The sequence below is a fragment of the Ruditapes philippinarum genome, unplaced genomic scaffold, assembly GCF_026571515.1.
Source record: "Ruditapes philippinarum isolate M1 unplaced genomic scaffold, ASM2657151v2 ctg368_1_1_1_1, whole genome shotgun sequence".
Lineage (NCBI taxonomy): Eukaryota > Metazoa > Mollusca > Bivalvia > Venerida > Veneridae > Ruditapes > Ruditapes philippinarum.
Genome location: NW_026856704.1, coordinates 74,014 through 96,619, shown reverse-complemented (window position 1 = coordinate 96,619; position 22,606 = coordinate 74,014). Strand labels below are relative to the sequence as shown.

The 22,606-nt window shown below is 34.2% G+C and overlaps 1 protein-coding gene across 4 annotated transcripts; it reads left to right on the top strand.

Moving 5' to 3' along the window:
* Positions 1-771: 771 nt before the first annotated feature.
* On the top strand, positions 772-22,094 carry LOC132747439 (uncharacterized). Of its 4 annotated transcripts, XM_060736822.1 has the most exons (13): positions 780-874; positions 5,635-5,699; positions 5,838-5,927; positions 8,957-9,719; positions 10,524-10,663; positions 14,468-14,638; positions 14,942-15,252; positions 15,811-16,007; positions 16,653-16,890; positions 17,705-17,830; positions 19,416-19,707; positions 20,262-20,385; positions 21,028-22,093. In XM_060736822.1, exons 4-13 carry the CDS (start codon positions 8,979-8,981, stop codon positions 21,499-21,501), a joined length of 2,814 nt encoding a protein of 937 aa, XP_060592805.1. In that variant the 5' UTR covers positions 780-874; positions 5,635-5,699; positions 5,838-5,927; positions 8,957-8,978; the 3' UTR covers positions 21,502-22,093. The 4 variants fall into 4 exon arrangements, with proteins under 4 accessions (XP_060592804.1, XP_060592805.1, XP_060592807.1 ...); XM_060736821.1 differs by lacking the exon at positions 5,635-5,699 and having other exon boundaries at positions 772-874; XM_060736824.1 differs by lacking the exon at positions 5,838-5,927 and having other exon boundaries at positions 788-874; positions 21,028-22,094.
* The last annotated feature ends 512 nt before the right edge of the window (positions 22,095-22,606 follow it).

Sequence of the window (22,606 nt, the reverse complement as noted above, 5' to 3'; positions counted from 1 at the left end):
AAATGTTTTATCAAATTTAGCAGAAAGGTATTATTAAGGTAGATCTACCAATGATATCGCAAGACTAGATTTTTTTTCCAAGATATTTATGGACCATTTTATTTAGGTCTGAAGCAATAATTAAATAGATTGTAAGGGAATTTACTGACTTATAGAAACCCCACACCCACAATCATAACTTAAAGGTTTAAATAAGTTTATCAAATATTAATGTACATATCAATTAACTTGACTGACTATTCAAACAAATGAATGTGATTGATTGATTTATCATTTGACTTTAATGATATTTACAGGTGTTACAATTAATCACTACCCACACACATGTAATCTTTCAAAAATGAAGTTGTTGATTGGATTAAAATACCCCGAAAAAAGGTGCTAAAAAGTATAGATACTTTTCTTGGAAGATAAACGTATCACTTTAAAGTATTTTAAGCAGGATCTCCAGTAATATTTTTTCTGCATGTAATATTAATCACATTCATTGACATAATTCTGTAACAATCTTGTTAAAAGCAAATGGAAACTGTTTTCTTCTATATGATTATAATACTTTTTCAAATTGATTAATAATTTTACATTTCATCTGGGACATAAGATAACTGTTATCTTATGTTCCAGATTTTATCAAACATTTCAGATGACAAAGTTGTTTAACAGTATAAAATGGGAAAATGTCTCCACAAAATAAGGGGAGAGAGGAAACTCTTAAAAAGGAGTAGACCTACCATTAACAAATTACACTTAGTACCTCACAGCCTTCCAGAAATACGAGTTATGTCCCTTTAACAACATTTACGGTACAAGTCCCCGGATGTTCGCTTAACTGTGCCGGTTAAAAGTCTACAAATCCAAATCGCCAATTTAGCAGGTTAGATCGCCATAGATGAATTTGTTCATTTCAATATTTGTTTAACTCCTTTGGTGCAATTATCAGTGTCATCAAAATACAAGAAATAGTGTGATCAATTTTCGTTATTTTTTATCGAAATCAAAGTCATGAGATTTGAGTAAGGGTGTAACGGTTTACCGGTATACCGATATACTCAACATCACTAACTCCGCGTCATCACTTATCTCACGGTAATGGCATATTTTCACGTGACCAGTGTTAAAATTGGTCAGAATTGACATATTTTATTCAAACACCTTAACAAGAAAGATTTTGTGCAAAATAATTTAAATCTATAGATTTTTACATAAAACTGAACAACATTTTACAAACTTCTGCAAAAAAAACAATAGTCCATTAAATTTGTGCATACGTCTGAAACAATCATCATTTTCTAAATGTTCTTGTTTGTTGAAAGAATAAATTTTGATCTACAATGTAAAGATACTTTTAAAATTTAAACTAATGCAAAATAACATAAAGAAATTTTAACTGAAACATGAAAAAACTGAAATAAAACACCATTACCGCGAGTTAAATTATGACATACTGTTTTCAAAATGGCCGACACACGGTCTACATCTGACAAATTAAAACTAATTTTGATTGAATATATTGTTGTTTCCTTGTGTCATATAACAGAAAAATGACTAAATGATACAGTTTATGACAGTTTTTGTAGTGTAAATTTATTGTTTGTGTTCTTTACTGTTTTAAAGTGTTAAGTACCGTGAACTAAGAGGAGAACAGTATATATTGCAATATGAAAAAATAAATTTCGAACCGCGGTACGATTTTTGGAAAACCGGTATTTTATAAAAATCATCATTTTCAATTAATTGCCTTCTAATTTTGTACAAATTCACATAAAATCTTTAATTGGCAAATTTTGTTGGCACCAACGTATGATAAAAGTATCCGACAACTAGTACACTTGAAAGTCAATAAGCGGCCACATAATTTACATAAGCCGCCCAGATGTGAAAGGTCACACGCGACTAGTTTTGTTGATCAAATTGTGTGACACTACTTTCTATTTATTCCTTACATTTTTATTAAGTTTCTACTAAAAATATATACATATAATAATAATATATAAATGTTACTCCATCTTTACATCAAAACATATACACGACAATACGTATTGCAATATATTGCAATACGCTTCAGCAAAATGGCAATATATTGCAATACAGTTTTTGCTGTATTGTTACACCCCTAGATTTGAGATGGGTGGGGAGTGGTGAAAATGGAAGGTGTTTCGTAGAAAAACCTGTTGTTTATAGGCCTGCAACTATTCACCAAATGTTTTATTCGATTTCATGCAAACAGATTCGATTATTTTCAAAACGATTTATGTCTAAGTACTGTACTCTTTTATCTGAATCATATGGTAGCAAGACACCTCACCCCCACTGTCACTGAAATACACACTAAAATGTTACTGTCCCCCGGGGGACAAAGACCGGATATTCACCCCTCAAATTTTGAAGACACTTCACCCCTTAAGACACTTCACCCCCCAAAATCAGTAAGACACTTCACCCCTCATCCAATCATATATATTGGGAGTCCAATTATAGGAGGAGGTAGCTAGCCGTACGCGCCTGTATGGCTAGCCAAAATTTCTAGCCGTATGTGAGTCACGTACGTCTAGCCAGGACACACTGTATTGGCTCACTGTAATTTAAGAAATTTATCGCCTAGTTGGCTACAGTAAAGAAAGTACGAATATCAACCAGATGGGGAGAAAAAGGAGCGTTTGGTAACAGTTGAAGAACAAAATTGTGATCCTGTTTTGTTTCAATAAGTTAAATTTTCAACACCTTTAAGTTTAAAAATAAAAAAAATTGAAAATAATTGTTGCCCGGCTGTGATAATTGCGTCAATTACCGATAGGGCCACTTTTAAAAAATTATCTGTTTGCTATTGCAGCTTTATTATTGTTGGCCGACCCGGCGAAAATGCCCGACTCAAAAGTTTTTTTCAGCTTAAAAAAATCAGATTTCTTTTTATTTTCACCAAATGAGCCAGGGCATTCGACTCAAAAAATTCCCTCGAAAACAAAAATAAAATCAGAGGAAAATCACACATTTAATATGTAAAGTAACAAGATCATGAGGGCATTCTGTGCATAAAATTAGGGTGTTACTATTTGAAGTATTTACATAAATAGCGACCTTCCCTATTTTCCTTACTTCACGCAGTACTGCGTGCACGCGGCAATTAAGCTGAATTAACTTATAATGGAACATATCAAATTAAAGTGTGGAACCGGGTTAAAAATAATGTTTGTTCAATTAATGAATAATTGTAAATCATTTAGATGGTCACTAGTTTACCATGTGGTAATTTTAATGTGCTTTGGGGTACATGTTTGTTTGTTTAAGACTGCCGACACAGATTAAATACTTAGCCCATGCAATAAAACATTTCTAGTAGCAGCGGGAATTCTGTCATAAAATTGACCGAAAAAATAAATTTTTGGAAGCTGTGGTCCTTTCATATGCATTATTGTTTTGATAGCAGACACAAGTATTGCACAATATCTTCACGATCATAAAAATGTAAATAAAATATCACAATCAAAATCACAGATATACATACATCTAATTAAACTCCATGTCAAAATGCACTTACGATTAATAATATGTCAATAATTGACACAATAAATATCCAACATTTTTTTTACTTGAGCAATAATTAAACATGTGTAATCATTCCTTTACAAAAAGAAATGACAGTTTTTTTCTGATATATTAAAAAGAGCTGGAAGTCAATTGAGTGTCGGCACTTCTTTGATGATTCGGCAACAACTACAGGCTTGTAAACATCAAAGATTTACAGATTCCTCAGAAGAGCCGACCAGTTATTTGTCAGAGGTCATTTCGTGTGTAAATTTTGTATTTATTATTTAACAATGGAAACATTATATTCCTTTTATTTATGGATGCTACTTTTTGTGCGAGTGTTTTTGTGTCTTTTAGCACTATGGAATTTCAACAATCACCGATAATTTTCGGTAACTAACAATTAAATATTTTAACATTTTTAAAACGGGTGCAAATATCCGCCATTCAGAAATTATAGGAGACAAATCTTGCGTGCATTATTTTAAACGATAGCAAACATATATATTATTAAGGATGGCCCAGTAGAAGTTTGTCCATCATTAAGAAAGTTTGCATGTTCCAAGAAACGCATTCTAAAATTCTATTCTAACAAAAAATGATTTCAAATTGCATCTTTCATTTACAAATAAAAGCATGAAAAACAATCACGTTATAACTTATAACATGCAACTGTGACACTTTTATCAAGATAATAACGCTTGCATTACGTACCCTCTTAGATCTATTCATTTTTATTTATTTTTATATTTTTACAAAATTGCGAGCATATTTATTAAAGTGAACACACAAAAGGAAAAATGCGGGGACTTGGTAAAAATCCTCATTTAAAGAAACAAACTAACATATGCATATAATTCTGAAAAGTGCCGTACGGCTAGACAATAGATGTGCAGTGTGTCCTGGCTAATAGTATGACTCACGTACGACTAGAACTTTTGGCTAGCAGTACGGGCCCGTACAGCTACCCACTTCCATTATAGAAAGGAAGTGGCTAGCCGTATGGGCCCGTACAGTGGCTAGAATTTCCAATAAGAAAATATTGGTTACCTCAGCTAAATACATAGGCGTGTATATATCATTATCAGGAAACCTTACTTGTGATGGTGATATAAACAGGACATCCAAGAAAGCAAACCAAACCATATGTTTTGTATGCAGAAACATAATAAAGCCTAAGCAATTTGCCTACCAGACGTTAGTCAGACCGCATATTGAATATGGTTCCCAAGTAGGCCTATGGTCTCCAAACACCAAAATTCAAATAAATCAAACTAAAAATGTCCAAAAAAGAGCAGTCTGGTAGATCAAGGTAGTTTATCATATGGTCAGACCTCTAGTGTCACGGACATGCTTCACTCCCTGGCCTAAGCTTCATAAACTGGAACTCATATGTATAGATGCTAGGTTATCCCTTTTCTATAAGATTCATCATGGTCAGGTTGCTATCCCCATAGAAGAATATTTGACACCCCTCTCCCAAATATCACACCATGTAGTGTTATTTCTAGCCAAGAAAAGGGGCAGGTGCTCTCACTAAAAAGGGCACTTCTTGTACGTGAAAATGGAATAAAAGGGCAAATATTTAATGCTTCAAAGTTATGAAAAAAATTTTACACCTTATTAGCACTCATTTGCTGCTACAATTGTTTATTCTAACTAACTTATGTGTTGTATAAAAGATTCAGATTATTCCAATACAAAGCACTTTTCTTTCACTTTATGAGTGTTAGTTGGCAGGGCAGCAGGGTATGCTGGAAGGGCTAGGATTGTATACCACTGGAACCCCCTACCTCCTGCAGTTTGCAGTTTAAAAGTCTCTAGTCTATTTTATATTAAATTTCACAAAAATTCTTCAGATTTCACCAACCAGCTCTTTCTTTAGGTGTATATAGATGGGTTGGAAAAAACTTGATGTTTTGGCTTGTACACCATTGAATAAAGAATGAACTTATAGTGTTCTGATTAATGTATAACATGATACAGATCTACATGTATAAAGATTTTGGGCTTTTTAGGCCAAGTTCAGTGACAACAATGTTTCAGAATTGATTTATCTAACCAAATTTTCTTTAAAGAATTAGGGTGTTATTTTTTATTTCTTTTCAGAAAGTAAAGGTTGTCCCACTTGGATTACCGAATTAGATGACAGAATTGGATGGGCACATGCAGATGTAGTCATAAACATTCTCTTGATTTTCTGTGTTATATTGCATTGTGATTAAAATGTTAACTAAGTTGTTTTTGAGCTGAAAGGGTTCTTGAATAAACTTGTGCTTTTTTCACTGAAGTGGTTTCCTTTCTAATTTTAGGTGTGTGTAAACTAGAGGTCAGAAGACAACAAATTTCCAAAGTTCAGGACTTGAAAAGAAAAGGCTGCAAAGTCAGTCTTATCTTTACAGGTATTTTTAGAAACAGATTGTGAAAACGTAACTGTTTTGAATTAATGAAAGAAGCCAAAGTTCACATTACTCATGGTTATCATTGTAAACCATTGAGATACGTTTCCAATCATTCAGAAAAGTGCTGTCAGAAGACAAATTTAGGGACATCAAGTGTAAACTTACTTCATATTAATAAGGGAAAGAAATTCATTGTATATTTGATGTGAAACAAACCTTATTTTGTATGTTAACTTTTTTCAAGACTTTTAAGTACTGTAAATATATACTATGAAAATTAGTATTACCGGTAGTTTCAATATCAGTCAAAAAAGTAACCCAAATTTTACAGCAAATTCACATTGTTTCATAAAATAAGTATGCAAATACTAGTAATCTATTTTATACTTTGCTAAATGTCTTCAGAAAGACTAGCAATGTTCTGTACTTAAACAATTTGATTTTTTATGATTTAAAAAAAAAATGAAACTAAATTTTAGTTTGATTTGATTGATTCTTCAAACTTCATAAGATTGTACATGTAATATGTACAATATTGATGAAACACTTTTCTGAATGTTTTTGGTAACTCCAATTGTCTTACAACGTTTGTAAGAGAATTGGAGAAAAATGTAAAAATGTAATGTCAGAAATATTTCCCTTGGTTGTGTAAATATAACAATAATTGTTATGTTAACAAAACATGCATACTTTAATATGATAGCATTTTAATGTAGTATAAGTAATTTCATATTGTCTTTAAAATCACAGCTTGAAATTATAATTATTATTTTATTGCATTTATTCTTGAAATTAGATAAAATGCAATCAAATTGATTAAATTGGTTCATGTTACCAATATTTGTAATTTTTTTTTGGCTTCTTTCATTAATTACACAATAAAGGTTCTGTTGAGAAAGTCTTGTTATGGTTTAGAATAATAATATGTATATTATTTCCAATTTTACATATGTATAAGAGGGGAGATAATATACAATTGGATATATAAGCTTGGGAGTGTAGTTTATAGAAACTTGGGAAAACAGGAGAAAAAGGTTAGAAATATGATAATGGGAAAAATATGATTGGGAAAAACTACTAGTACTAGATTTTACAATGCATATTATATTAAGTGTGCATGATGTTTAATTTGCTAAATATAGTTATTCATAAGTTGGGGAACAATTGATGTTTAAGTTCAGGGTCATAATATTTAAATCAGAAAACATAATATGTAAGTGAAGTCAAGGAACATAATATGTTTGCGAGAAAACATGATATGTAAGTCAAGGAAAATAATATGTAAGTCAGTGAACATTATAATTATGTAAGTCATGGAACATGTTTGTCAGGGAACATAATATGTAAGTTATGGAATATGAAATATACATCAGTTCTCATATTTGCATATATCATGTGAATTAGAGAACACAAACTATATAAATTATGATAGATAAATCAGGGAACATGATATGTTAATTAGGGAACACAATTGATAAATCAGGGAATGTGATATGTAAATTAGGGAACATGATAGATAAATCAGGGAACATGATACATGTATGTAGATTAGGGAATATGATAGATAAATCAGGGAACATGATATGTAAATTAGGGAACATGATAGATAAATCAGGGAACATGATATGTATAAAACACAAATGGAACATTTGATACGTAAATCAGAAAACATGGTACATAAGTCTTGGAAGGTACACAAAAAAGGGCTTTTAAGTCCGGGAAAATGGTACATTAGTGAGAAAATAAAACATGAATCAACATAATAAACATGGCTCAAATACATTGATAAGTCACAGAATATATGTTAGTTAGAGAACATCATGCACCAGAAGGGGAAAATATGATAAAATGTAAGTTGGAAAACAATTTTTTTAATTTATGAACCATGAAACAAGAATTTCTGAATATTATTTTCTGTATTTCAAGGTAAATGATTGGGTGAAGTAATGTCAGTTTATACTAAAATGCTGCCTTTCAAAATGCCAAAACTTGCAGAAAGCTTATTTGGCATTTTGAGAAATGTCTTGAATTAACCATAGATCAGGACAGTTGAGTAATTTTGGAATGAATTACTCAATACTCAACAGAACATTTTTTGTAGTAGATATTGATATGTTGATGACTTTCAATGCACGATTTTGAATTAAACAAATTCAATTTAATTTAACTTCAACGTTTTAAGTGAAATCAAACATGGTTTGCAATATTACAAATTAACATACATATATGTTCATAAAAACATAACTTTTAAAACAGACTTAAAAGTACATCTATATTGCAATTTCTTATTTTCAACATCCACATTGGTGCCTGGATGAAATCTCATAATTGTCCCCTCTTGAACAATGGTAATATATGGATTTGTTGAAAGGTTAATTATGTTATGTATAAATGGAAGTATAAAAGCTTATATAACCCAAGTTTATGTTACCCAAGCTGCTAGGCAAGGGTTATATACAATGTAGCAAACAACTGTTTATGCAATAGCATATAACCTGACAAAACCTTTATATTAAATTATTCATACTGCAGAATTCTGCAATTTGATGTTACGATTAATTTACTGCAGCTGTTTAAATAGATCATATTAACTTGGCAATTTTCCAAAAAAAACCAATGCTGCAGATACACAGTATTGTAAAAACAGGTCCAAGGTTCTCGTATTATTTTCAATAAAAAACATCTATCATAGTTACATGTTTTTTGATAATTGAATAAAAATGTTACGGGCATGATAAGTGTACAGTCTCTGTGTAACAAATGTTGCATTTAAGGTAACATTCATTTAAGTATTTGTTATACTGTCTCCGGCATTTGAAGGAAACAAAGTTTGAAGACATTGCTAAACCTTGTTCTAAATTTGAATAACAAAATACTGACATAACTTCAGTAAGTAAACAGTTTGTGAGGATACAGAAGAATAAAAGAAGTCCCTTGGTTATTATCAAAATTGTAAAGTTCCGAAAAGAACATAGTTATACTTTTTATTTTAAAATATAAATGGTTGTTGATATGTTACCCTCAAACAGATATTTGTAAGACAAAGCAACAATGAGCTGGGGAGCATTCTTTGATCAGTCTGGGTCGTACAGTGCCGATGTTGGTCAAACAGCAACAGGATATGGAAATGCCCAAGATTCTTCCTACTATGGTGACAACAACCAAACACCATCCTTGCTTGACATGGGTGGCTACCAGTCTGAGGGCAACTTTGGACAGGTGAAAAGAGGCGTGACTGAGGATGAAGGGTATAGTTTTAAACGTCAGAAGTCAGACTTTCAGGCGGAAGTTTATGAGGAGGGACCAACCTCCTGGGATAATATGAAAGAACAGGAACCAGCTGCCTTTTCATGGGATGATATGTCAGAGTTGACTTCTTGGGATCAAATTTCTAAACCAAAGCCTTCAGGTGGTGGGAGGGGTAGAGGAGGAGCTACAGGGGGAGGAGCAGGAGGTGGAGGAGGAGCTAGAGGTCAGTTTGGAGGTGGAGGGGCAAATAAAAATCAAAGAGGGGGAGGGTATAATAGTAGAGGAAGTGGGAATTGGGGTGGAAATAGTAATACAAATAGAGGAAGGGGAGGGTCTGGTGGAGGGAGAGGTGGTTCCAGTGGAGGAAGAGGCGGGTCTGGTGGTGGAAGAGGCGGGTCTGGTGGAGGAAGAGGTGGGGGATTTGGAGGATCAGGCGGTGGATATAATAGTGGTGGAGGAAATAGAGGTTTTGGAAATAGAGGTTACCGTGGTGGTGGTGGTGGCTATGGTGGAGATAGATCTAGCCTCTCACTGGTAGAAAAGGTAAACTATTTTGGAACAAAATTAATTGTTATTTCTTGACTAAATTAAGAAAATATAAATGATAAGTGAATTCTTTTGTGTCCTATTTACACTTTTTGTTAACCAGGTTTTCAACGAAAACCGGGTTATTGTAATGCTGAAGGCGGGCAGGCAGGCGTCAACTTTTGGTTTCCGCTCAATAACTTGAGTTTGCTTTGGCCTATTGACACCAAACTTGGTGTGTAGGTAGCTTATATCAAGAGGCAGCTTGGGATTGCTACCCAGGTGTCTGTGATCAAGGTTAATGTATTTAGTTTTCATGTTATAACTTGAGTTTGCTTTGACCTTTTGACACCAAACTTGCTGAGTGGCAGCTTTGGATTGCCACTTAGATATCTGGGAGCAATTTCAAGGTCATTTGCTTACAAAAGAATTTTCAGCTTCTACTCAATAACTTCAGTGCACTTTGACCTATTGATTGCTTTCACATCAAAACTTGGTCGTTGAAAACCTGGTTTTCGTCGCATTGCGGCGCTTCTTGTTATAAATATTTTCTTTTTAGCTCTCCTGAGCACTCAGAGATGAGCTTTGTGATGGAAATGAGTCCACAATGTGACATTATCTTTAAATTATACATGTATCTGGTAAACAACATGGTGGATTTTGAGCAAACTTCATTGGAATAATCCCTTTATGACCAATTACAAAGTTTTGTAAATGGTTCTAGTCTGATGTAAATGCCTGATCATTGGTCATCTATAATAATGCAGTTATAAATGAAGTTCTAACCCGGTGACATGGTATTATAAATTTATTTTTTAACAGTTTGAGAAGTTTAGCCAGTTCTTGCGAGGTGATACTGCAAGAGTAAATTCTATCCAGTCAATAGAAAATGCTTGTACTTGCACTGGTATGAATCTGAGATGTGAATATGTGTGTGACGAACTACCGAGGATTTACAACAGGTATACATGAGTATCAACCTTTTCATATGCTGGGCTTGTGCTTGATGACAGTCTAGGTGCCAGATGAGTCGTCTGCTTTACATTGACTTTATTTGAGAGCATTTTATGGTAGAATATGCAAGAAAAATATTTGACATGTTTGTGGTTCAGATTCGTTTCTGAGCACCCATCTGGACGGATGTTTCGACCCAAACCAAAAGATACGACAGATATCATTACTATTTTTTATGCTCCCCGAAGGGAGAACATATAGTCGCCACCTTGTCTGTCTGTTTGTCCTTCTGTCCGTTGTCTTGTCCCCAGCATAACTTTAAAACCCTTATGAATAATTTGTTTAAACTTCAATGGTAGAGGGCATTGAGGTGGAGTGCAGTGTCAAAGAACCATAACTCTATTTTCCACCAATTTTGAATTATCCCCCCTTTTAGAAAAATCTTGTCCGGGACATAACTCTGAAAAACTATAGGAGATATCGACATGAAACTTTGTAGGTAGATAGATCTTAATAGGTAGATGTGCATTGCACAAGAAACATAACTCTGTCTTGGCTTATTTTGGAGTTATTACCATTTGTTCATTCTTACATTTTAAACTTTGTCCGGGACATAACTCAAAAAGCATAAGAGGTATCAACAAGAATCTTTGTAGGTAGATAGATTTTATCAGTTTTTTCTTGTCTGCCCAATAACTTAAGATTCCTTTGACCCACAGTCTTCATATTTCGCATGGAGGTTAGTCATGACGAGTAGATGACCCCTATTGATTTTGAGGTCACTGGGTCAAAGGTCAAGGTCACAGGGGCCTTGACTTTAAAAAGCTTGTCTGCCCAATAACTTAAGATTCCTTTGACCCACAGTCTTCATATTTGGCATGGAGGTTAGTCATGACGAGTAGATGACCCCTATTGATTTTGAGGTCACTGGGTCAAAGGTCAAGGTCATGGGGCCTTGACTAAAAAAAGCTTGTCTGCCCAATAACTTAAGATTCCTTTGACCCACAGTCTTCATATTTGGCATGGAGGTTAGTCATGATGAGTAGATGACCCCTATTGATTTTGAGGTCACTGGGTCAAAGGTCAAGGTCACAAGGGCCTTGACTTTAAAAAGCTTGTCTGCCCAATAACTTAAGATTCCTTTGACCCACAGTCTTCATAATTGGCATGGAGATTAGTCATGACAATTAGATGACCCCTATTGATTTTGAGGTCACTGGGTCAAAGGTCAAGGTCACAGGGGCCTTGACTTAAAAAAGCTTGTCCGCCCAATAACTTAAGATTCCTTTGACCCACAGTCTTCATATTTGGCATGGAGGTTAGTCATGACAAGTAGATGACCCCTATTGATTTTGAGGTCACTGGGTCAAAGGTCAAGGTCACAGGGGCCTTGACTTAAAAAAGCTTGTCTGCCCAATAACTTAAGATTCTTTTGACCCACAGTCTTCATATTTGGCATGGATGTTAGTCATGATAAATTGATGATCCCTTTTGATTTTGAGGTCACTGGGTCAAAGGTCAAGGTCACAGGGGCCTTGATTTCAAATAGCTTGTCCGCCCAATAACTTAAGAAACCTTGACCCACAGTCTTCATATTTGGCATGGAGGTTAGTCATGATAAGTAGATGACACCTATTTACTTTTATTACACTGGGTCAAAGGTCAAGGTCACAGGGGCCTTGACTAAAAAAGCCTTTCCGCTCAATGACTTAAGATTCCTTTGACCCACAGTCTTCATATTTGGCATGGAGGTTAGTCATGATAAGTAGGTGACCCCTATTTATTTTAAGGTCACTGGGTCAAAGATCAAGGTCACATGGACTTTGACTTCAAATAGATTGTCCACCCATTAACTTAATATTCCTTTGACCCACAGTCTTCATATTTGGCATGGAGGTTGATCATGACAATAAGGTGACCCCAATTGATTTTGAGGGTCACTGGGTCAAAAGTCAACTAAAAATAGCTTTTCCCCTCAATTGCTTAAGAATGCCTGTCCGCAGTTTATTGATTTTTGACATTTTCACATTTGAAGCATGTAGAATACATAGCACTGGCTTAGTAACCTCAGATTTGGCAGGGGCGTTGTCCTTGAGCTCTAAATGGCCACTGTTGATTCTGACAAAGTGGGATGCGGGGGTATTCACGCCATGACAGTGGCAGTTCTAGTTAGAAAAAGATTCCAAAATATATACTGACTGTAGGAAACAGTGCAGACCATAATCAGATGTTTACTGGCTGACCTAGGTCTGCAGTAGCTGCATGGGTAGCATAAGTGGCAGAGAGGGAGCAGGATTTGTGGGCATATAGATTTGTCTTGCTGTCCATCTGTGGACTGACAAAACAGTTGGATGTTGTGAGGGAGGGGGAGGTGTCTGCGTCTATCTGTATAAAAATATGTTTCAGAACTTAATTTATATACTGTTAAAGTGTATAAAGTTTTTATGCCCCCACAATGTGGGAGCATATAGCGTGTCACTTGTCCGTCAGTCCGTCAATACGTCAGTCCGTCCGTCCGTACGTCCCGAAATCTTGTGAACGCAACTCCTCTTAAACCGGATGGCAGATTTTGCTTAAACTTACAGGGATGAACAACCTTAATGTGTAGATGGTAGTAAAGAAAGGAATTTTTGCTGCGACCAAATTTAACAGAATTATGGCCCTTTGTTCATTTTTTCACTAGATACTATGTAGAAATTTTGTGAACGCAACTCCTCTTAAACTGGATGGCAGAATTTGCTTAAACTTACAGGGATGAACAACCTTTATGTGTAGATGGTAGTAAAGGAAGGATTTTTTGCTGCGACCAAATTTAACAGAATTATGGCCCTTTGTTGATTTTTTCACTATATACTATGTAGAAATTTTGTGAACGCAACTCCTCTTAAACCGGATGGCAGATTTTGCTTAAACTTACAGGGATGAACAACCTTCAGGTGTAGATGGTAGTAAAGGAAGGAATTTTTGCTGCGACCAAATTTTACAGATTTATGGCCCTTTGTTGATTTTTTCACTATATACTATGTAGAAATTTTGTGAATGCAACTCCTCTTAAACCGGATAGCAGATTTTGCTTAAACTTCCAGGAATGAACAACCTTAATGTGTAGATGATAATAAAGGAAGGAATTTTTGCTGCAACCAAATTTAACAGAATTATGGCCCTTTTTTGATTGTTTCATTATATACTATGTTTAAATTTTGTGAATGCAACTCCTCTTAAACCGGATGGCAGATTTTGCTTAAACTTCCAGGGATTAACAACCTTAATGTGTAGATGGTAGTAAAGGAAGGAATTTTTGCTGCGACCAAATTTAACAGAATTATGGCCCTTTGTTGATTTTTAGTTTTCAACTTGTGGCACATGTAGTCCAAAAAATATTTGACCTAGAGTCATAAGATTGACAGAACAGTGGCGTGTGGGGGCATCCGTGTCCTATGGACACATTTCTAGTTATATCTGCTACAAAAATTATTTTATAAATTTTATAAGATGATACTTACATCATGCCTGTAAGAAATAAATATAGTAATCTTAAAATAGGCGCATACACAAACTCATTGTTAAATTGATCAAACCCTTCTTAAAATAGCAGAATAATATTTTGTTCTGGAACATTTTATTCTTTTTATGTACAATTTTTATGTGTGTTAGATAAAGACATTCTGTGTTATAACTCTTATCAAGAATCAACCATTAGATTATTGAAACAATATAATTAACTGTTATTAAGTTGTATAGAAATATTCCATACGCTATAGCTTTTATACGCTATAATCAATAAGTTTTCAGTTTGATCATTACTTTTAAAGGCTATTATTTACTGGTAAACTGAGTATCAGTGGAATATTCCTGGCACGCACTGTTGGAATGAACAAGAAGGATCTGAAACATGAAGTATATAACAAGGCTCACGAAGTTCTCACCAGCAAATCTGTGGCCGACATCAACGAGTTGAAGGACCCTGGAGTTGATACTGTGAAGTATGTACACAAATTAAAATATATTGTGAAATATTTAAGTTAAAAAATTAATTAAAACAACAACCTACCTTGTTCACGATAAATACAACCTTTGACAACTGACTGTGGCAGGGAATCAATGTTTTGCACCGGTTATTGATGGTGGCTTTGAATAAAATTTGAAATGTTTCTAAAACCATTAATTCTTGTTAGTCTATGTTATGGTATGATATATTACAAGCTCTTTTTCTCACTTGAATATGGAGCTTAGATGGATAACTTCAAGCATATTTAATTATTTACTGTATTCTATTTATCTAACAGGACTTGTGTAGAGCGTTTATTGAAGAAGTGTGGTAGAGGTGTATATCAAGAAGGGATGGGTGTTCCTATGAATCAGGCTGTCGGAGATATGGTTAATGAGATGAAAAACAATCTAGATGCCGTACGTAATTTACAGACAGGGCTTGGAAAGTTGGTAGCATACCTAAAAGGTCCAGCGAAGGTTCCGGACAATCCTATATCCAAGGTTGAGCAGGCCATGATGGCTTCCCATTGTGGAATACGGCACATTTTCCAGGTGGAGACCAGGGATGAAGGCGGGAAACCAATATATGATGGAGAATTTATACTTGGTAAAAATGGTGTAGCTGTTCTTATGTAAATTCCATGTATTTGATTGTTTCCTTATTTATTCAAGTTTCATTCTTTTAGGTTATCAGAACATCATTAGTAAATGTTTGTCAGGGTACTATAAAAATTAAATAGTAAAGTTGCTGAAAATGGATGCATTAAATGCAGTTTTTGATTATAGTTATGGTATAACTTGTTTGCTGTCTGTGTTTTTAGTTGAAATTTAAGTCAAAAGAACACAAATAAGGTAATTTGAAATTCCCTTGTTTAAAAAGCTTTTGCGAAATATTCAGGAGCACTGGCTTCAAGATTTTAATTTTTATTCTGATATATGTCTCAGATCTCTTGATTTTCGTTGGTCATGTCCATTCTGTGGCAATTTCTGACCAATCAAATGCCTGAGATCTTGAATTTGAGCTCTGAGAACTTCTTTATAACCCAGGTTTGATTTTCCAATGCCTGGCACAAATTTTATAACCTCATAAACCGTGGGCTTTGTTTGTATGTCCTGCATTTCATACTTTGACAATATATAATGATTTTATAATGTATTGTTACAGAGGACACGTGTATTGCAAGAGCTACTGACAGTAATAAAAAGACTTGCAAAGTGAACACATATGTTATGGCGTATGAATCTCTCATGAATAAGCCAATATCAGAATTGATGATTCCTATGACAAAGGAAGATGACCTGAAAGAAGAAGATCATGTACAGAATGAGGCTATTGTAGCAGGTGTAGGGCAAGTTGATGGAGTAAGTGTATCTGATTTCATAAATACAGGAAAATGTAATATTGTTCGATATAAAGAAATAAAAATGATAGTGGAATTACATTATATCTATGTTTTGTAAGCTATGGAATGGTAAATATAGTTCATTAACATGTTCATTAAAATACCTTGATACCTAAAATTTAAATGAAGTTGAAAAAGATTCTGATATCAAACCAGGCTGTTTTGTTCTCTTATGGTAACTTAACGCAAAGGAACATTCAAAAGAAAATAGATAAGAAAAACAACAAAGTAATACAATGTTGATAGTTTTCTGATTTTAGAAGTATTATAAAATTTTATCATGTTGATACAGATTATTATTATATGCCCAAAAAAATTAGAGAAGACTTTTATATGCAGGTAGGGTAAAAAATGTCTTCACCTTCGACGTCATATAGTATCATTAGGATTATGAAGATAAAACATTTTTCAGACCAGTTTCTTATGTAGGTCTCTACCCTAATTGAAAGATTTACTTTTATTTTTCAAACAAATTTACATTTGGGCGTATTGTGCCCCACTTTTGCTTTGTTTCTACTCCAGTTTGACCTTTATGGAATGTCTTATTCTCCAGTTTGACCTATACTAAAATTGTTACAGTATGTCCAACATTATGTATTTGTAGGAAGGACCACCGCCTGTTGTTAAACCTTCACTTAGAGAGGCCCCGCTACAGGAACGTCTCCGTAACTTGATGTCTGTGTTGTCCACCTCGGCTTTCTCCGATCACAATATCTCGATACTTGACAACTGCATACATAACAGCGGACTGACGGCTATGTGCATCTACAGGCGTGATGACGTGGCCTCCAATGATTGTGCATCATGCGAGATGTACATTGAGAACTACTTGATTTCTGTTGGTAAGCTTTATAAAATTTATGATTATTTGGCCGTTTTAAGGAGTCATGTCGAAGTTTAGTGCAAGGAAAGTGTAAGTCATTCTTAGACTCTCAAACTTCTTGAAATATTTGGAAGAAAGTGGTCTCTGTGATCATTTTTTTAAGCAACATAGATGTATTACACCAAAACACGAGACATTGGTTGAAAAACTACTCATAACTTTAGTTGGTATATAGTGGAATCAAACAACATAACCCCTGCATAGTCTGATAGTGCAACCACGTAATGCCATGCTAGCTGGAATATGGTGAAAAATCTTAATTATCAGTTTGGTTTTAAGTCACTACAATGCTGTGAAAGGTCAAATGATGCCTTTCCTTGCTTTCCTGGAGGAGAAAGGTCTATGTTGCCCCTGTGTGCAGTAGTTAAGTTAAGAGCTGTCACCTGAGTAGGACTATCTACCGTCTAGCTAGCTTGATAGCTTCATTACAGGAAAAAACTCATTTATCTGAAAAGTGTGATAAAGTATTAAAATTTTCAACTTTTTGTCCTTGTATGAAATTTTCAACACATGAGTGAGACTAAAACAAGTGTTTTAGCACCACACTAAATACTGTATTCTGATATATCCTGGACCGCTTGATAGGATAAATGCTAAAATATTGCCATTTCACCAGCCTAAATGCACTTTCAGATGTCTAATTGATCTCTTTACATCAATTTATTTACGATAACATTGTAATAATAGGTGAAAAAAGTGATATTTTCATACTTTGTGATCATGATTTCTGCAAGCATCTTAGAGGTGTAGTGAGTTAAATCTATTTTCCACAGGGCATGGAGCAACAAAGAGTGACTGTACAAATGATGCGTACGATATAGCCTGGGATATTATAACAACCAGTTCCCCCGAGGATATCATGCAAAACTGCAGGAGAATTGAAGCCAGGGAGACTACAGGTATGAATCGTATCTTTTTTCTTTTTCTAAGTTGGCAGGACTTGAAGATTTTTTTAGGGTTATTCACCCTGCAGGGAGAGTGACCCTACACATTTACTCGTCATTTCAGACTGAAATATTTTTTCTTTAATTAAGTAAATTCTTAAAAAGTGCTTAAATTTGAGTCCCTTTAGTTGCTCCTAGCATGCAGATAGTCAACATAAATATCATTATTTATTGTAATTGGTAATTACTGATCAGGAAGGTTTTTTGGTTAGGTTGGAAAAGCTGATAAGTTGCACCGACTGCCAAGATATTACCAAGTAATGTGTTAAAATTAGCATAAAAACCAGAAAAACAAGTATCAAACCCTGGCTTAGAGTAAAGCAAGTTGACTGGGCCTGTCTAGGAATCATGATTATAAGCTTACAAGCATTTAAGTACTTGCACTTAAAACCACCTAGCTAAAGGATCAGTCCACTGAAGTATTAGTTATTAGTAGAATAATAATAATAAGTAGAAGTTATTAGTCCCCTACTGGTTTAACCGGAGGGGACTTTAGGTTTACCCTCCATCCGTCTGTCTGTCAGTCCACAAAACTGGATCCCTCAATAACGCAAAAAGTACTGAAAATATTTTTATGAAACTTGATATATGGATAGATGGCAGTATGGAGATTATGCACGTCTTTTTTTTTCTTCCTATGTTGAAAATTCTGGTTGCTATCGCAACAAATAGTCTGAAAATATGGCAAATTTAACACATAAACTGGATCCAGTGATAACTCAAAAAGTACTGAAAATATTTTTATTAAACTTGAAATTTGGGTAGATGGCAGTCTGGTGATAATGCACATCTTTTTCTTTTCTTCCTATGTTGAAAATTCTGGTTGCTATGGCAACAAATAGCCGGAATTTCAAGATTTCCGATTTAAATTTTTCAGCTTTTTCACTATAAGTTCTTTATTCCTTTAGGTGTTTACTTCAAACTTTAAATATAAGTTTCTGGTCATCAACCACATCATATGTGACAAGGTTTACAACTCTAGCACAAAAATTATCAGTATTACCTCCCTTGAACTTAGAATTTTGAAAAAAAATGTTGTCTTTTTTAAATAACTTCTTTATTTCCTAATGTATCAACTTCAAATTTCATATACATGTTTCTTATTATCACTCAACATTTTTGAGAAGGTAAAATACTCTAGCAAGACTATTTCCAGAATTATGTCCCCCTTGAACTTTTTTTTCGAGAAATTGGTATTTTTCACTCGAACTTCTTCATTCCTTATAGGATTTACTTTAAAATCCCACATCGTAATAATATGATAAGGTTGTATAAACATTATTTCCTTACTAGGCAGGGTAACTTAACACATTACTGTGATATAGACAAACTTAGAACTCAAAAGATTTAAGTTCATTCATGTCATTCATTCGTTGGTAAAATTGTATGGCCAATTGCCCATCAGAATGTTGCTGGGGTTCTAACCGGTAGGGCACTTATGGATTGCTTGCAATACTATGATAATTGCTTGTTCTTGTTGTAATTAAGGTGGATGCACACAGGTACATTACAATATCTTGTTAATTTTGAAATATTGCAGGTCCTACAGTACTTGATGTGATTGTAAAAGGAGAGAAGGGTTCTAACAGTGAATCTAACATTGCTCAGTTACGTCGGCACGGTTATGATCCGAACGACACATCTCGCGCAATCGGAGACCTTGTTATTGTAGAAGCTGGTAGCTGGTTTGAGGACAGACGGCAGTTTGCATTTGCTATCCTCCAGAATTCAGCATTACATAATGGCATGTTATTACAATGGAGTTTTACAGGCATAAAGGCACATGGTCAAAAGAACTACAAGAATGAACTTAGACCACTTGGAAAGTATAGGTAAGATGTTCATCTTGGGCGATGAGAAAGAGGAGTTACTTTCCATGTGTCTAACGTCCTTTTGTCATACTTTTTAATGTGTCAATTTGTGTCATTGTAACTGAAATGCCCATAGTCTTGACACTGTTTGTCTGTTCATTCTTCAGTTTCCTTTCCATAACACTAATTGTATGTGCATCCTTTCATTTGCTGTTCAGACCATGTTTTCTTTACGTGAATCTTGATGTAATCTGAATATTAAAATTCATAATGGAAAGCATCAAATTTGTGATCCAAGGGCTGCTGATAATGTAATAATGTAATAATTTCTTGATGACAGTTGATCTTGGATAGTGAGGCTATTGCAGATTTGTCTGTCACTGGTAATTAAAAATCATGGAGTAAAAGTCGGTCACTAGCAGACAGATTGGAAGTTACTGGAAAGTTATCTTGGAAAACTGGTTAAAACCAGTCGCTTATATATGATCAAAAAGTTTTGATTTGTTATAGAAACATATTGTCATGACAAACATAATTCATACTTTAATTACAAACACTGTTTTTGTTTTCATCAGATGTCAAATATTTCTGAAAGGACAACAAGTCAGTGAGCATACAGGATATGGTAAAAATAAGACACGTAACTTTGCAGCTGTGGACATTCTCTTTCATCTATATGAAAAAAATGATGTGGTCAGGGTAAGTGTTTGGAATGAAGTTAGAAACTTAGAATTGTGTTTATGATATAGAGGTGTAACAATTAACTGTTTTGTGGGCGCCGATTCAATTCCGATGTCAAATACAACAATCATAAGTTGCAGGGGACTAATATTCTGGTCAGTCTATTTACTCCAAGACTACCCCCAAGACCTAAACTAAAACTTTTCCAATTTACACAATATATAAGTCTTCTTGGGTGTTTTGGGGTAAATTTACTGACCACTAATATTCCCTAGATTTGTAGTCACTTTGACAGCACATTTATAACAATGAATGTTTGTTAGTTTTTGTCTTTCTAGCAAGAAATGTATTGTGTTGAAGTTTTATCTTATCCTGGTTACGTAAATGTAGTTTCAGTCCCAAAAAATGTGAATTTCTATCATATTTGGAAGTTCTCTGGCTTGTGTAAAGTTGGTCATTAAGATGTCAATTTATTGTACCTTGTGCCTTGACTCATACTCTGACAGTGTCAGAGAGGCTCTCTTTTCTGGGTACATTAAAAGTTAAAAGCATGTTACATAGTAGTGTCAGTATAAGTGAAATATAAAATAAAACCAATAAATTCTTTGTTTAGGAAATAGAAACTAAGTATTCATACAAAACTGTTGTGATATATTTTAGATTGTAAAGCTGAATGATGAGGAAAGGTGGATTCCGTTCTCTATCATAGAGCAAGAAGCTATGATTTTGAGAAGGGCTGCAAAGGATCCTATGCCCACTCCTCCTAAAGATATACTTGACAGACGACCAGCCGATAAACACATTGTCAATGCTGTAAGGAACAGAATTGACAAGTTTTTCCCACGTAATAATGCCGACGAACTTCTTATTGGGCCAGGAATGCAGCAGGCTGAACTGGGTGAAATTCGAGCTTATGTGCAGTCACTTGGCCTGAGATTTGACCAGAGACAACGTGACGGCAACACATATTATATCATTTATAGCAAACAAGATATGAGGGATATAGTAGCTGCATTGAAAAAACTGGGCGGTAATACATTGTACGGGAAATACAAACTGATTCCGAGGTCTGAATGTCCAAAACACAGTGATGTCCTGAGGTCAACAACTACGCCATCTTACATCATTACATAACTTAATGTGAAATCAATCAAATGCAACTGGTCAGGTGAGCTTGGTTGCTTAGTGATCTACAAACCTTTTGAAATAATGAATGGACTATAATTCTAAATTGAAAGTATGTATCATACTTTAATGAAGTGTGAAAAGATCATGTTTTTATTGACACAGTAACCTTTGATTATTATCCTTACCATTTCCATTTTTGCATTGTAATTCATCATTCAACTACTAAAATGTAAAAACTTACTATGTTCAGTAGGTTCAGACATTGTAATACAAATAAGCTGTTATGTTTCTTGAATTTTATGAATGCTTGTCATTTTCCATGTTCATTTTCCATGATTTGTGTGAATGCCTATGTTCACAAGAAATTTTGTGAATGCCTGAATCGTACGAATGTCTTTGTTAACTTGTATAAGCCTATGTCCTTTTCCGAGCATTGTGTAAAATGCCATCAAATGTCAAGAATTGTGTAAATGCATAATTATGTTCTGTGTATGAAACATTTTGCATAATGTATATTTTTAGTATAGTGATAATAAATTGTAAAAAGAGTCTGTTTGTGAATTATTCTTCAAAAGAATAATTGTTGTGTGCTTGTACATTTTATGATCTGTATCTTGTAAAAAATATCGAAAGAACAATCTTTTGTTGTTATGGTAAATTCCACTTAGAATTGTATTGTACTGTTTTTCTGGAGTTGCGTTCAATAATGATAAAGCTATATATTTTTAAAAGATCATGTATTGTCAAGTTAATACATAACGTTGTCTTAAACATAAATATTTAACTCTCGAACGTCACTGATAATTTTGTTAGAATATTTGCGGGAATTTTAGTGAGTCACGTGGATTATTAGTTATTCATATGAAGTAAGAACATTAAATTGGAAAAAATACGATGTTAGAATATTTGCGGGAATTTTAGTGAGTCACGTGGATTATTAGTTATTCATATGAAGTAAGAACATTAAATTGGAAAAAATACGATGAAATGTCGTGTTAGTTTGATTTTTAGTTTACACTCGTATTCTGATGAGCATATTTCAAGACAGATTAAGATAAACGATTTGAACAAAACGCGAACACAGAAGCACTTTCCAAAACAATAAATGAGT